The sequence below is a fragment of the Myotis yumanensis genome, unplaced genomic scaffold (assembly GCF_028538775.1).
Source record: "Myotis yumanensis isolate MYYU_CA2020_CCGP unplaced genomic scaffold, mMyoYum1.0.hap1 SCAF_6, whole genome shotgun sequence".
Taxonomy (NCBI): Eukaryota; Metazoa; Chordata; class Mammalia; order Chiroptera; family Vespertilionidae; genus Myotis; species Myotis yumanensis.
The window spans coordinates 38,297,641-38,315,232 of record NW_027223757.1 but is presented as its reverse complement, the minus strand read 5'-3'; the positions used below and the strand labels follow the sequence as shown (position 1 = coordinate 38,315,232).

The following is a 17,592-nucleotide window of genomic DNA, read 5'->3' as shown; positions in this document are numbered from 1 at the left end:
AAGGTCACAAAATATAAACCTGATGTAAAATCTCTGTCATCAGTGATGCAGCAGCAAAAGTCCCACTGATAATATCAAACAGAGTCATAAAGTTTTCTGTCGGACTATCAGTGTACATGTATACATTAAAAAATAAATGTATTTTTCATCATCATATACTGTGTTTTTGTCGCTCGAATGAATGTTATTATTTCTTCAAGGTTCTTCACATATGTACACCTTAAGAGATATCAAGTAGGCATAACATGTTCTCAAAAAATTAGGGTTGGCACGCAGAAGAATTTTGAGTCAGAGATTTTGCTGGTTTTGGCATGCACTCACAAAAAGGTTGCCCACCCCTGACCTAGAGTTTCTGCATCCTAGCTAAATGACCTGGATCAGTGGTCGGAAAACTGCAACTTGAGAGCCACATGCGGCTCTTTGGCCCCTTGAGTGTGGCTCTTCCTAAGCCTTAGGAGTACCCTAATTAAGTTAATAACAATGTACCTACCTATATAGTTTAAGTTTAAAAAATTTGGCTCTCAAAAGAAATTTCAATCGTTGTACTTTTGATATTTGGCTCTGTTGACTAATGAGTTTGCCTACCACTGACCTAGATAATAGTCTTCACCTCTATGGACCCTAGTTTCTTCACATGAGCCTGACACACAATAAACACAGTAATATGTGAACTATTACCCTTACTACCTCCAAATGTTTTCATGAAATTGTTCCTAAGATGGCCATATAAATGGTGCCAATGATAAAGTAACAACAGATATATAACCAATCCCACCAGTTAAATAATGCTTTTTTAACAGACTAATTGTATAAGTCTAAATACCACCCTCAGAAATGAAACAGAAAAAAGATTACCGATGCAAAAAAAATTAAAACAGATAAAAACATGAAACATCGACATAAGGAAATAGTTCTATATTAATATTTCAAGCCAGCATAAGGAAGAGTGGCATGTGTGCATAAGGGAGAGTAATGTTCATTTGCTCCTCAGAAATAAAAGATATGCTCATTCCTCAGGAATATAATCACACAGTCACATGATCCTGAGGAGTCTCTTTCTGATGATCAAGAAAGATAGTAAAATGGCAAATCCAAAATACAGAAAAGTCTACTTATGGTTTGAAACAAAAAAATGCATTTTCCAGTGAGGCACAATTTAAAACTTTTATCTTTCCTTTTTAAGGAGGGGAAGCGGGATGTCTATGATTTCTGCATAGCAGTGATTGTGAAAGACAATACTATATTGCAGGGATAAAATTTACAATATTAGCTTTATGAGCTCACGGAAAGTATTTAGGATGGTATTTTTTTTTTTTTTAAAGAAACTAGAGGCCCAATGCACAAAATTCGTGCGGGGGGGGGGGGGGGGGGGGTGATCCCTCAGCCCAGCCTGCGCCCTCTCGCAGTCCAGGAGTGGGCCTAGGCCGCCAGTAGGACATCCTTAAGTGCTGCCACGGAGGCAGGAGAGGCTCCCGCCACCGCCACTACACTCCCCTTGTGGGATTGCACTGACCACCAGAGGGCAGCTCCTGTGTTGAGCATCTACCCCCTGGTGGTCAGTGCACATCACAGCAACCGGTTGTTCCACCATTCAGTCAATTTGCATATTAGTCTTTTATTATATAGGATTTTAAAGTAAGACTCTGAGAATGAAATATCCTGACAGTTTTCTTTCAACACACCCAAGACCTCTACTTATTTTATTACAATTAATACAGGATAATGTACTGGTTTATGGCTCAGGAACCAAACTGCCTGGGTTTGACGCTGGCTCTGTCACCTACTGTGCATCCTTGAGTTCAGTTTTCTCATCTATAAAATGTGCTTACAAACAGCACACACTTACAGGGGCGTAGCAAATACTAAATGAGTTCATGCGTGCCTGGCACATAACAAATACTCAAAAAATGTTAGCTGGTATTATAAAATTAGTCCACATGAAGCTTTAACATAAAATTTCTGAGAAAAAAATACATATATAGCTGAGTAGATGGAAATAATAGCAATAGATCAAGAACTGTGATAAAGGTGTTAGCATTTTCCTCCCGTTTTAGGTATATGAACTAAATATCTATAAACATAAAATGGAATTTCTCTATTTGAATGTGTATCAATTCCACATAAGTGACTCAGAAAATAATCTATTGTCATGGTTACTTAAATTTACTTACGTTTCATATCCATATTTCGAGTTTTATAAACAAAATATGTATAAATCTGTGTGGTGCGTATTAGAATCTGGTCTCCACTATAGCGTATTGAGCGATACCACCAAGACCCCTTAAACACAAATAAAATTAAATAAATAAAGCATAAAAACTATAATAAATGCTAGTTTAATAAGAAATATGTTTGTGGTCAAATTTTCTAAATGCTCATAAACCAATAAAAATTCCTCAGCTTTAGAACAAATAACTTCAACACTTATTTTAAATTAATTATTTTGCAAATATGTATACTGCCTGATGACTACCTAACTATAATTATACCATTAAGACATTTAAGTTTCAGCTAGAAATTGTTTGAAGACAAAATAGAAATGAACCAACCCACTACTATAAGCAACAAACTGGTTCCTGATACATAATATGTCTTCAATAAATATTTAATAAATAAATAATTAATTTTACTATTTTAATTCACATTATTCCATACAATTGGATCCTAAACACAAAAATCCTATGAGGAAGGCACACAGGTTAATTATTAGCCTCACATAGGACTCAAAAACTGTAAGAGCAAAAAGAACACCACCAGTCATAAAAGTAATAAACAGTAAAATCATAATCTTTATGGTATGTACATACTGAGGTACCATGTAGCTGTTTTAAAAATGAGATCGCTCTAAATGTCATGCCCCTAATAGTTAAAGCAAAAAAGTCAGAACAATACATATATTTTGTAATGTGTGTATAGAAAAATACAGGCTGGGGCAAAAGTAGGTTTACAGATGTTTGTATGGAAAATAATGCAATTAATAAATAATAAAACAAGAATAAATTCTGTTTCATGTACTGTAAACCTACTTTTGCCTGAAACTGTATTTAAAAGGGAAATCACCAAACTTAAGCTTTGATTATCTCTAACAGAGATGTGGAGGGAGGTAGTGAAGGAAGACTCATTTTAAACTCTAAATACAACTGTAGTATTATCAGTTGTGTCTAACTTTTGAACTGGGAGGAAATACACTTTAGCATACTCAAGTGATGTCACCTTTAGAAGACCTTTAAAATATAGTTGAATATAATAAGATTCTTAAAATTCATGGATCAATGGATTATATTCTAATACAAATTACAATCTAATAAGGAGACTCCAAAGCATACCAACAATTCCCTTTCCAAAAATATGTTCATAAAAAGAGCTAGAACTTACCACAACAACTGGAAGGATGACCATGAATGCCAAACCATATACAAGTAAAACCTAGAATTAAAGAGAAAAAAATTATGGTCTTCATCAGGCAAATTCTAACAATATCCATGAACACTTATTTTGAGGCTTACATGGAGGCGGCACTATTAAAAGCACTCCTCATGTATTATTTTGTTTAATTCTTATTTTCAAATGCTCTGAGGAAGGTACCATTATTATTTTCCTTTTGAAGATAACCTGCAGCATATATATGTTTCATAGCTTGTCCTAGGTCACACAGCTAGTAAGTAGGTGAGAACCAGGATTGGCATTCCACCTACAGAAACTATGTTCTTTGCCACTACTAATAAATTACCTTTTCATTTGCTCTATAGATAACACCAGCAAAACAGAAATTATATTTCCCTTCCAGTCAAGCACTTATATAGCCACACCTTGGCAAGCGGTTAATGCCTTGGAAATAAATAATAGAACCCTGTTTGGTTCCTTTGTCTAAATATTGAGGAGTAACTTCATAATGTTCTGTTTGAAGTCTATTGGTCTCAGATTTTTCTCCCACTGCTTGATCCCTAATCTGGTAGCTAACTATGTTTCTCTTCTTTAGTATTCCCAGAATAAACGTAGGCATGAGAAGCACACTTACATACAGCAACTATATACCACTGAAGAAAACAAATGTTAATCTGCCATAAAATAACATTATAAATAGTCATTTCAAAACAAATTACAGACTATATGGATTTTGGTTTTTATTACTTCAAAGATAGCTCCTAGATCATTATTTTCAAGAAAGCAGGGAATCATCTATTCCTAAACAATAGGAATTCCTGACATTTTAGAGTTCAGCATCTATATGATTGAAGTCTGTATCCTACTGCCTCCTGAAGTACCCATACGGAATATATACCACTAATTTAGCATATATTATAATTAATTTAGTCTGGGTAAATGTGAAATGAAGGGTAATTTAACATTTGAGTACAACTTAGGATAAATACAGAAACCATAAAAAAAGAGTAGTTCCAGGACTTCCAGTCAAGACAGCGGCATAGATAAATGCAGTATTTGAATCCTCCAACTCAACTACAGAACCATCATTCAGAGCCACCTAAAATCTAGCTGAATGTAAGACCTAAAAATAGGGATTTAAAGAAGCTACATAGAGACTGGTCAGAGGGGCAGAGACTTGGAATGGGCTAGTCCACATCCACATGTGCTAGATAAAAATCAGGAGGAGTATCTCAGTCACGGTGGTCCCCCTGAAGAGCAAGGAATCCCAGGCCCATACCAGGCCCCTCCCCGCCCCCCCAGCCCAGCGTTCCAGTGCCAGGAGGAGAAGTCCCCATAACTTCTGGCTGTAAAAACCAGTGGGGATTGTGGTTGAGTGATAATGAGGGCTTCTGGAATCCCATGCAGTTCCTCTTAAAGGGCCTGCACATGGATTTATTTGGACTCACTCCCTCTGAGCTCCAGCACTGGGACAGCAGCTCAAAAGGCACCAGGGACATACAGGGAGGAACTGAATTATCTGGCATCAGAGCAAAAGCTGGAGGAGCAGACAAATGTGCCATTGTTCTTTTTCTGAGACCCCCTCCAACCTCAAAGAGCCCGCAAGTGGGTGTCATATCTCCATCAACCTGGCTCACACTGTTCACCACACTCTGGTGATTGCCTGAAACCCCATCCACCCAACTTGAGGGCCCGCCCAAGCTGTTTCCAGTGGTTTTTCCATACAAACCGCCTTTCTTGGCACCTGCTACAGACTTTCCTAAAATCTCTCAAACAAGCAGCATCTGGTCTTGGCATGTCCTATTCCTTTCGCTAAGTGGGCCCAGCCCCAGCACTAGTGGCAGCCAGCCTTAGTTTGCAGCCTGGCCTCTCCTGGGCACTTCCAAACCCAGCACAAGTAGGAGCCATCTGCAGATTGCTCCGAAGCTCATGCCAGGTGGTCCCAGACAGGGCAAAGGCAGTGGATGACCTTGCACCTCCTGGGAGTCCCCAGGGCCAGTGCACCTGGTGGATAGCTTTAGACCATGCCAGATTACAATCCTACCACCTTCACTAGCAAGAAACTCTTTGGGCTAACTTGGTGAGCACAACAGCCCCACTGAAGTTCTATAAGGTTGGCTCCTGCACAACAGCTACTCTGCTGTAGTCACAGCAGGTCCTCACAGCCAATTGGCCTGGGGGTCAATCCCTTCCAGTGATGCCAACAGAAAAATTAAGGCTCAACTACAACAGGACAGTGCACACAGCCCACACAGGGGCGCACCTAGAGTTCCCAGCTGGGATAACTGGGGAGGCTGTGCCACTGGGCCCTACAGAACACCTACTACACAAGGCCACTCTACTAAGTCCAGGAGACATAGCAGCTCTACCTAATACCTACAAACAAACTTAGGGAAGCAGCCAAAATGTGGAGACAAAGAAATAGGTCCCAAATAAAAGAACAGTAGAAATTTCCAGAAAAAAGAGCTAAATGAGCTGGGGCCAGTGGGGCTCAGTTGGTTGGGTTGGAGTGTCATCCTGTACACCAGAGGTGGCTGGTTTGATTCTTGGTCAGGGCACATACTTGGGTTGTACATTTGATCCCTGGTCAGGGCATGTGTTAGAGGCAACCAATCTATGTTACTCTCTCACAATAATGTTTCTTTCTCTCTCTCCCCCTTACCCTCTAAAAAAAAAGAACTAAATGAAATGGAAGCAAGCAAGCAAACTACCATAGAGTTCAAAACAATGGTTATAAGGATGCTCAAGGAACTTAGTGAGAACTTCAACAGCATGAAAAAGGACATAGAAATCATAAAAAGGAACCAATCAGAAATGAAAAATACACTAACTGAAACGAAGAATAATTTACAGGGAATCAACAGTAGATTTGATGAAGCCAAGAATCAAATCAGTGATTTGGAACATAAGGAAGCCAAATTACACAATCAGAAAAGTAAAAGAAATCCAAAAAAAGGTAGTATAAGGAGTTTCTGAGACAAGTGTACCAACATACGCATCATGGAGTCACTGGAAGAAGAGAAGAAGCAAGAAATTGAAAACTTCTTCGAAAAAAAATAATGAAGAAAACTTCCCTAACTTGGTGAAGGAAATAGACATACAAGTCTAGGAAGTGCAGAGAGTCCCAAACAAGGTGAACCAAAGAGACCCATACCAAGACACATCATAAATACATGCAAAAGGTTAACGACAAAGAATCTTAAAAGCAGCAAGAGAAAAACAGTTACCTATAAGGTAACTCCCATAAGACTGTCAGCTTATTTCTCAAAAGAAACTTTGCAGGCCAGAAAGGAATGGCAAGAAATATTCAAAGTGATGAAAAGCAAGGACCTATAGCCAAAATTACTCTACCCAGCTATCATTTAGAATCAAAGGATATATAAAGAGCTTCCAAGACATGAAAAGGCTAAAAGAGCTCATCATCACCAAATCATTATTATATGAAACTAGTGGCCCGGTGCACGAATTCATGCACATTGGAAGGAAATTAATTAGAAGAAATATTTTAATAATGCTATTCACCCTTTCTCTATAATACAAGTGTCAACCAAATTCACAATTGACAATGACAGATCAAAACACATGCATGCGATTGGTGCCAGCAAGAATTTTGAATGTACTGCACATGTGTGAGTCAACTTAGCCTTTTATATATATAGAATATAGAATACACTTGCTTAATTAGACCTGCTTTCTGATTTAGCTAAACTTTTTCCAGCCCAGTGAAGCACCCCAACTTCTCTTTCAGGTAATTGTCAGCAACACAGCAATAAATATCAACACAAAGCAGATGATTATTGTAGATCATGCAGGGAGAACAAAGGAAAAAATATTTAACTGCAGCAGTGTTTGACTATATTCTGCAGTGAGAAAATCTGAAGTCATTTTCAAGTTCCACCATTTCTTCCTTCTTTTCAGTTGGGTCAAGTTTCTAAGCTTTCTAAATCTTGTTTGCTGGCCAATGAAAAAAAAATAGAATTCCACCGAGTCTCCTATCTACCTACTCCAGGACTTCTGTGAGTTTCAAATGAGATGAGGCATGGGAAAACACTTCACAGACATTTGGTTAAAGTGTAAAATGTTTCCACCTGGCTATAAAGCAAGTCTGGTTCCTGGGCTGAAGAAACTCCAAGGAGGCTAGTCACTAGGGAAAGGAAGCTGGGCATTGCTACATGACATCATTACCCAGCACCCACAGCCACCGTTTTCGGGCTGGGCTGGGCTGTGGGCCGAATTTTGCACCATGGGGTCTTGGCAGTGTTAGCTGCAATTTGGTGGGGTGTCGCTCCAGCGTGGTGGCAGGGCCTGTGTTCCACTTGGGGGAAGCCGAGTGTTGCTTTGTGGGTGCCAGGTCCCTGGTGCCATTTCTTTGTAAATGGCCAATGTGCGTCACAGCAGCTCCTGCGATGAGCATCTGCCCCCTGGTGGTCAGTGTGTGTCATAGCAACTGGTTGGAGGGACACTTAGCATATTAGCCTTTTACATATATAGATGTTAAAGGGTCTTCTTTAAGAAAAGGGGATATAAAAATATGAACAATAAAATGGCAGTAAGTGGATACCTATCAACAACTGAATATAAAAACCAAAATAAACGAACAAGCAGAACAGAAACAGATTCATAGATACAGAGAATATTTTTACAGCTGCCAGATAGGAAGGGGGTGAAGGGGTGGGTGAAAAAGGTGAAGGGATTAAGAAATACAAATTGGTTGTTACAGAATAGTCATGGGGATGTAAAGTACAGCACAGGGCAGTGATGGTGAACCTTTTGAGCTCGGCGTGTCAGCATTTTGAAAAACCCTAACTTAACTCTGGTGCCGTGTCACATATAAAAATTTTTTGATATTTGCAACCATAGTAAAACAAAGACTTATATTTTGATATTTATTTTATATATTTAAATGCCATTTAACAAAGAAAAATCAACCAAAAAAATGAGTTCACATGTCACCTCTGACACGCGTGTCATAGGTTCGCCATCACTGGCATAGGGAATATAGTCAATAGTATCCTAATAACTATGAACGGTGTCAGATGGGTATAAGATTTACCGGGATCAGGTCTAAGTTATATGTCTAATCACTGGGTGTACACCTGAAACTAATATAATGTTGTATGTCAACTGAATTGGAAAATAAAAATTAATGGCAAATAAAATTTAAAAAGCAGTAGTTCCCCAAACCAAGGGTATGACCTCATCTGAAACTGACTCCAAAAGAAAATCACATCTTTGTTTTAAAACTACAGTTAGAACACACTGCCCCAAACCAGCAACCTAATCATGGGAAAGAATTCTTTTCTCCATCACATAAAAAGTTTCACAATACACAGTTAAATTAAAAATAGCATACCAATATTTTCATTGTAATAGCTCTCTTTATGTCAAACATATTATAATGTGATATAAATAGACTCACCAAAATTGAATTTTTCTGGTCAACTATCCAAGCTGGCAGGGCTATTCCGAAGCTTGTGGCTAAAATAGAAAGAACATCTCTGTACTTCCAGAATTTATATCCCAAAATTCTGCCTCTCATCCCCACCCCACCCCCCCAAAAAAAAAACTGAGAAAAATTATCTGATTACTACATGTGTTCTCATTACACAAATTAATGGAAATAGTCTATATCTGAAACTAAATCGTTCCAGAAGGAAAAAAAAATCAAAGTACATAAATTCCTTCTTAAAAAAAATCTAAATCCTTTTATATTTCCTGAGTTTATGTAAACACTGTGTGTGAGAAAATATTTAAAGTCAGCAAAAAAAAAAACTTTTTGTCATTCAATTTTTATGAACTACTAACTGAAAATGTGAATGACAGTGACTACTCTTCTCATCAAAACAATCTAAGTTTTATCTTCTAAGCTATTCTCTAGAAAAAAAATAGTTAAAAATTAATTAAAAGGAACTCAATTTACACATCTGTTTAACTCCCTGTGGCTGTTAAAATATTCTTTTCTATCTAATTAACATTTTAATAATATATATCATATCCCCAGTGTTTTTTAATAATCATTTACCCCACCTTGAGGTCCATCTGGATTTCCAAACTCTTCCCAATTTTTCCGGGACTCTTCATCAGTTAAACTAGCATCAAAAGAACAAAGTTTAATAGTTAGAAAGCCCCACATGAAAAAAAGTACTCATATATACAAATTCCATTAAACAACCAACTCATTTCTTAAAGATATTAATTTCAGAGAATCAAAGAAAGCCTCTTTGAAATCAGAAAAACAGGGAAACTAGAAATTCTGGATTAACAGAAAATGTCAACTATTGAGCCTTGATACAAATTCCTGGTTGCCCCATGGGTCTTCAAATTTAGATACTTTAAGCCAGGAAGTGAAACTTTAAAAGCTAACACATTTTCTGAGAGAAGGCAGGAGGATTATTGGTGCCTTTTTTTTTTGTTCTTTATATGCTCATACATTTCCAAAATTTCTTCAATGAGCATGCTCACACTTCAATAATAATATAACGTATTTTCTAAATATAAAATTAATTCATAATAATCCCTCCAAAACTGGTGCCATATTCTCAACAAAAAAAGAAGAAAAACACCTATAAAAATCCATTGCTGTGAAAAAGGTCATTAGCACTGTGCTGAGATCACAATTTTCTTCCTAACCCAGGCAATATGAAGTGATAGAGTGAATATATTTTTTAACATCTAAATATAAATATTACCTATGAGCTGGGGAATAGCTAAAGGCACAGAGTGAGAGTGGTTTTATTCCAGGTTCCAGTGTAGATGCTAAGAAAACATTAAAATAAAATTTTATTTCCTTCGAACACTTTATAATGTTGTTAAGGGAACAAGGCAGAAATACACCAAAAAAAAAAAAAAAAAAAAAAAAGACTAATAATAAAATAAGAAAGGCTTTCTTGTAGATTAGTTGGCAAAAGATTATGTTTATGTCCAAATCCAATTTTGGTCCTATTTCTATTTCCCAGAATATATGTACTTAAGATACAATGTAGGTTCTATTCAACCAAGTTCCAAGTTGAAAGAGAGAATGCAGAAGTACCTTTATAAAATGGCAAAAATTTTCAACAATTTGAAAATATTTTAGAACTTATCGATTTGATAATTTATAAAAATAAGTATCCTGACATCTTTAGTCCTTATTTAGTCCATATCTCTACTTACACTATTTGAACTAAGGTCACAATAAAATATAGGAGCCAATGGAAAGCATAATTAGAGAGATTTCAAGTTAATAAGGAATGGTGCTAAGATTCTTTTCTGTTGAGATGTTTCTCAAAAAAGTTTGCCCCAGTTTCTTTTACAATTGTACACCCCATCCAAAGCTTCAGCTATTGTTTCTCTCAATATGCTGTCTTCTAACTAGATTCTTTTCCACCAAATAATTATCTCTGACCCCTCTGCCTTTCTGTTGATGTCAGCACAATAAACTGCTCTGTTCTCTATTCAATGCCCTCAGATTTTGCAAAATAAAGCACAGCTCACATAATAGAAGCAGTTGATTTTTAACCTGCAACCTGATTATAATTCTATTAATTCATTCATTAAACCAACTTGTACAACCGCTGTGATAGGCACCATGCTGGATACTCAAATAAAAGGATTCATCAACTTTTTAAAAAGTCAGTGATTTCTTTGCCACTTACTAGTGCTTTAGTATAATACCATTCCTAAGACATAGACTCTAGTAAAGATATAAACAAAGAATCATAAATTTTCACAGGAAAAAGTATAAATATGCTAAAGAATATGAAAGAACATGCTATAGGTGATTTGTTAATTCATATAAGTTTAAACAAGCCCAATAATGCTAACATAATGTTTTTTAATTCAATGAGAATAAAGTTTCCTAAACATGATTATATCCCCTAACTTTGGAGGTAGAAGGTTGTATCATAGATCCACGTATAAATTTAATGGAATCTGTGCCTCTTTTGCTCTGGAATATATACACATTTAAATATATACATAAAGCCCTGGCCATTGTGGCTCAATTGGTTGGGTGTCATCCTGGGCACCAAAAAGTTGCCAGTTCGATTCCTAGTCAGGGCACATGCCCAGGTTGCAGGCTCCATCCCCAGTAGAAGGCATACAGGAGGCAGCCAATCGATGTTTCACTCTCACATCAATGTTTCTCTCTCTCCTTCTCCTTTCCTCTCTCTAAAAATCAATAAAAAATTTATATATATAATATTCTGTATACAATTTCAAGGACCCCAGATTATAAATCTGATCTAGAGAATGCTTTCACTAAATTATATATTCGTGACCCTGAGTTGGCTATGTAAAGCTAAGTTACATACTCATGTGTACAAACACATGAAAACATATTTTTAAAAATTGTAATAGCTTTAAGGTTACATCTCTGCTGCCCACTTGTTAGAAAGTAGCTTGATCCTAGGTTTTATACCTGAAAGTCAAATCCCAACTGTATCCAGAAGAAAGAAACAGAAAATTGAATAGTTTCTAACTCCTCAAAAATAACCAGACCTCCTTTTTTCCTCTAAGTTAAAAATCTGGTATGAAGAAATAGGAATGACCCAGCTAGTTTATTATAATGGACAAATAAGGGAAGAGAAAATATCCTGAATAACCAAAGCAAATTCTAAAAAGCTTTATAGATCAAAGCCTATAACTTTTGCATTCCAAAAGCTGCTTGAGTTATACACAGGCTGCTAGAGTTATACATAAGATGGGAGCTTCAATTCAATCAGTCAGAACTTGTATTTGGTAAAATGTACAGTTTTATCAAATCTAGTTATACTGTACAAGTTACAAGATCTCTAAGTCTGGGTCCCATAATCATTTACTTCTCAATTCGTGTAATATAGACCATCAACTAAGACATCTTACATACAAAACATTCTATATCTCAATCATGTAACTGAGTTAAAATGAAAGGCTACATTTTATTCTTCTGTACTTTTTAGAATAGTGATACATAATAGTCATATTTCCAGTAACTTCAGAACAAATTCAGAAATTTGAACATGTTACAATACCTGAAGACTAGGGCAGAAAAAAAAAATTGCACTAAAATTAAAACTACTAATTAAGTAATACTGTCTATCTGATTTCCTCTGAAATCTTCAGTTCTTCTGAAAACGGCAACTAAGGCACGGCAATACTTGCACAATTAGAGTAAATTCTTGAAGGAGACACAATCAAAAAAAGGGGGAAAAGGAGACACCAATAGAAAGACAGTAATTTGAAGGACATTAGCTGTACAGAAAAGAAAAAAGTGGTACGGACTTCAGATGCTCCTGAATTACAAAATCACATTCATATAGATAACAAGCAATCCACAGGAAAGGGGGAAGAAGAGACACAGTCAATGTATTTTTACTGAGAACATAAATAAGATAGTATTTCCCCAACTTTTGTCATTCAGTTTGTTATTATATCTGAGTATCCTAATATTTACTTATATTTTATGTCATTGAATCCTCAAAAAACAGACATCTTGTTTGTATTTTACTCTTTAATTCAACATAAGAGCTATGTAGAGATATACCTATCACAAGTCCTAAAGAATCCAGCTAACCTTTAACTCTTGTAATAGTAATGCTCAAGGAATAACTACTTCTAATTGTATATAATCTATCCTGTTTCCCCAAAACTAAATTGGTCTTGTAAAGAATTTAAATGAGACAAGTTACACTGCCAAAACAAGAGAAATAGATCTGACCTTATTTAAAAAAACTAGAAATGAAAACGGGAATAAGTATATCCTCTTTTAATTAGGATGCTTAGAAAAAGGTCAATTAACACATCACTACTTAATCTAACCAACTTCATATGGCAAATGCACTACTCTAAGTTACTTAAAATTAAGGTTTTAGTTAGATTACCATTTTAGCTCTGCCAGGCAGTTCTATAAATGACAGACTCTGAATATGAGGTCAACATTTAATAGAAATGTATGACAACTATTTTATTTACTATTTTATTCAAATAGAAAACTATCTTTACCACTCTTAAAAATATGTAATGAATCCTATGATACTTACGCTGCATAAGCTTTTGCTATCCTCATGAACATAACTTCATCACCCCCTTTATCTGGATGATATTTAAGTGACAGCAAACGATATTGTTTCTTAATTTCTGTTACTGTTGCCCCCTAAAAGGAAAAGGTTTGTTTTAGTAAAAGTAAGCACAATGCTGTAAAAACAAAACCCATCCCATTTGGAACTTAAGATATTAAATACTCAATATTTCCAGAAAGAGAAAATGAATTTTTATCCTATGTATTTTGTGCCATAAATTCCACCCCATGTACTTTTTAAATAAAAATATACTTATTTTGTCCGATATATTTATTTTATTGAGCACCTACTATGTGTCATGCAGTACACTAAGCACTGATGATATGAGAAAGAAACCACGAACAGCACAGGTTTGAAGTACACAAGTTCATTTATTTATACATGGATTTTTTTGGTATTCGCGGATTTGACATTGTGGAATCAATTAACCGCAGACTAAAAATACTGTGACGTGAAGGACTATAGAGTCAAAAGCTATACGCGAATTTTTGACGAGGCAAGAGCAGCACCTCAACCCCCATGCTGTCAAGGGTCAACTGTAATGATGTATTTAAATAAAATAAAAGGATTGTCACATTTAAATATCAAAGAATGATCACACTAAATTAAGTCTGGCTGAAAAAAACCTCCAATCAAAGCTTAACTTCCTTTGTAAGAAATAATCTGAAGAATATTTGGTTTCATCTGCTTGTCAATATTTTAAAATTAAGTAAATACTTAATAAGCTTACTTTAGTTGTTTCCTATTAGAATCACTTTCTATTAATAAGTTTTTCATAACTTTCATAGCATCAAATTGCCCCCAACCCTTTTAATTTTTAAAATTTCTTGATGACCATGATCATCACAATGAAAGAAAAACAAATTATAGAAATACTTTGCTTCTAACAAAGCAGAAAACTGGAAGATAAACACATTCCTTACTTTGTATTATATGAATCTCTGGGTCAAGTCATCTACTAGTACTGAGCAGAGACTAGAAGTAAAAGAATTGGTTTGGGGAAAACATGGAAAGAGCACTAGATTTAGCTTGACTCCTAAGAAGTTATAGGATCCTGGACAATATACAAATTTTTCAGATCCCATTTTCACCATCAGGAAAAAAGGCTAGCTGACCTCTAGCATTCATTTCAATTCTAACTTTCCACTGATATACCTAAAAGACTAATTTTCTTTTGGGACCCAATAATCAAGTTCAATTAATCAACCAAGAGATCACCCTTGCCCTAACCGGTTTGGCTCAGTGGGTAGAGCGTCGGCCTGTGGACTGAAGGGTCCCAGGTTCGATTCCGGTCAAGGGCATGTGCCTTGGTTGTGGGCACATCCCCAGTGGGGAGCGTGTAGGAGGCAGCTGATCGATGTTTCTCTCTCATCGATATTTCTGACTCTCTGTTCCTCTCCCTTCCTCTCTGTGAAGAATCAATAAAATATATTTTTAAAAAAAAAGAGAGAGAGAGAGAGAGAGATCACCCAATGGGTCACCCAAAGTTAATGTGAATTTCTATGACAATGACACCAGTTCTTTAAAATACATAAAGAGTTAACACTCTACCTTAGTGTCAACTAACACAGGGACATAAGATTTTAATCATCCAACTAACATATATAAATCTCCTGGTTTTAACTTTGCATTAACCCATCTTACACGTCTTTTAAAAATATACCCACTCACTAACTTTACACCTGATCTTCAAATATTCTTACATTTTAGTAATTACAAATCAATTCTTAATAGGATGGCAATTACATATGTACATTAGAATAATAAATAATGGATTAGATAGCTCATTTTAATAAAAATTTTAACTGACCACAGTTTTATTTTTTAGGCACAGTCCAATTTCTTCTAGGACGTGCACTTACAGTGTTTTCATGGGATCATTAAACTAATGTGCATTATATAAAAATACTACTTACAGGATCCAAATTTAATACTTCATAAGGATTGTATTCCTGATATTCTCGGTCGGTTTTAGAAACTTTGTATGCAAGGAATAAGAATAATGCCCATCCTGCAAGCAGAATTATTTTCCTGTTTAGAAAAAAGATAAGTGAAATATAAATAAATACATCTATATGGTTTTCCTTTAAGAGTCATTATGGCAAGATCAAGGCATAAACAATCTGAAGTGGTCTCATAACACTATGCCACTGACTCAAATTCTAAACTCCTGTTATAGCAAGAACAGTGTCTTTTTCACCTTTGAATTCTCTAGAATATCGTATAATGCCTGGCATTTCATATTCTCAGTTACTACTTGCAGAACTGTAAGTACCAAATTCAACTTATTAATTTATTAGACTATTACATTCAATCAAAATACATTAATGCCAAGAATTCAGTAAACCATTTAATGTAAAAGAGAATTGTTCTTGACCTTGCAATAATACTTTTAGAAAAACAAACTACAAAAAATAATGGGTCAATTGTGCAAAGATGAATATATAGCCATGTTTATAATGGTAAAACTCTGGAAACAACTTAAGTGTCCTTTAATAGGAAACTAAGTAAACAAAGATAGAACCACATAATGGAACATTTTTTAGCCAATAAATATATAAAAAAAGATGCACATACTAGTTTTTAAAAAGATATAAAATAACATTTAATTTGGGAAAAAAACTAATTTATTCTCTCTGATATGTTCTGTTTAGTGAAAATATTTTAAAGATTATTACCAGTGTTGGAGAGACTAAAGAAAAAAGGAACTCTCACACACTCTATACTCTGAAGGAATATCTGGCAATAAGGTATCAAAAGACCTAAAGCAGTACATACCCTTTCAACTGTCCATCTACTTTACTTCAAGAAACTTAAAAGGAAATAAACTAGAATTAAATATATAAAGTATAAAAGGGTGGTTACAGATATAAATAACCGAAAACATATATGCACATAAATGCCGATCAACAGAGTACTAGACAAATAAATTAACAGTGAAACACTGTACATCTATACAGTGAAACACTACCTGGCCACTAAAAACTTGTGCACTGGAATATTATCTACCTTGTGTTATTAAATTAAAAAAACCAACACAGCTTTCAAAGCTGTATGTACATGTAATATAATCCTATTTTTGTAAATAAGTTTATTGCAAATAAAAATATAGAAATGTAAATCATCTTAATAGTGGCTATCTTTAAGTGATGAAATTGAAAGATTTATGAAATATCACAATCTGTTACACTGAATAGAAATTGTTAAACCAAGACAAAAAGAATCATAGGAGGCCTAATAAAAAAAATGGGGTGGCCTGTCTTCAAAGACAGAAAGAAAATGTTCCATGTGTTTAATCTCTCTTGTTAGGAACCCAGCTTTGGAATGAGACTCTAGAACAGGGGTGGGCAAACTTTTTGACTCGAGGGCCACAATGGGTTCTTAAACTGGACCGGAGGGCCGGAACAAAAGCATGGATGGAGTGTTTGTGTGAACTAATATAAATTCAAAGTAAACATCATTACATAAAAGGGTACGGTCTTTTTTTTTTTTTTTAGTTTTATTCATTTCAAACGGGCCGGATCCGGCCCTCGGGCCATAGTTTGCCCACGGCTGCTCTAGAATCTAGTTCCAACCCACCTGCTTACCTCTATCATGCTGATTTTTCAAAGTCCCCTAAGCTTGTCCCACCATCACGCTTTTGCTCTCTTGGATCTTTCTACCTAGAATTCCCATTTCACATCTCTGCCTATCCAAACTCTATTTCATTCTTCAAGACTCAACTCAGGTTATTCACCCTCCAAGAAGCAGTCCTCATCAACGGGGAGACTGTAACTACTATCACAAAAAAGTAGAAACCGTGACTTTCCTCCTCTGGCTCGATGCAAGCTCCTTGAGCCCTGGATATGATCTTAATTCAGTTTTAACTAACTTCAGAGTAGCTTAAATAGTTAGCACTGAGATGCAAATTTATTTCCATCTGGTCAAAATAACACTCTACTCTTTATTAAGAGCATAATAAGTACTGCAAGCTGCTTTCCACACTATCTATAGGCCAAAAGAAGAAAAGGGAGCCCTATCTGGAGTACTCCCACTCTTACCTGGCTATCTAGGGAGAGGTACTTAAGAACAGAGGCTCTGGAACAAAACTACCAACTAAAGCCAAATCCCTGCTTCACCACTTATTAACCAAGAGATCTTAACAAGTTGCTTAGCCTTTTATATCTCAGTT

At 35.7% G+C, this 17,592-nt stretch overlaps 1 protein-coding gene across 1 annotated transcript in view; it reads right to left on the bottom strand.

Annotated features, from left to right (window-relative positions):
- Nucleotides 1–17,592, bottom strand: part of SEC63 (SEC63 homolog, protein translocation regulator) — a 71,936-nt gene that overhangs the window by 33,574 nt on the left and 20,770 nt on the right. The window contains exons 3-8 of the mRNA XM_070417982.1: nt 15,338–15,452; nt 13,383–13,495; nt 9,412–9,473; nt 8,804–8,862; nt 3,376–3,426; nt 2,172–2,280 (exon numbers count right to left, since the gene is read on the bottom strand). Of these exons, the coding sequence (XP_070274083.1) occupies nt 2,172–2,280; nt 3,376–3,426; nt 8,804–8,862; nt 9,412–9,473; nt 13,383–13,495; nt 15,338–15,452 (509 nt within the window). The remainder of the gene's footprint in view (nt 1–2,171; nt 2,281–3,375; nt 3,427–8,803; nt 8,863–9,411; nt 9,474–13,382; nt 13,496–15,337; nt 15,453–17,592) is intronic.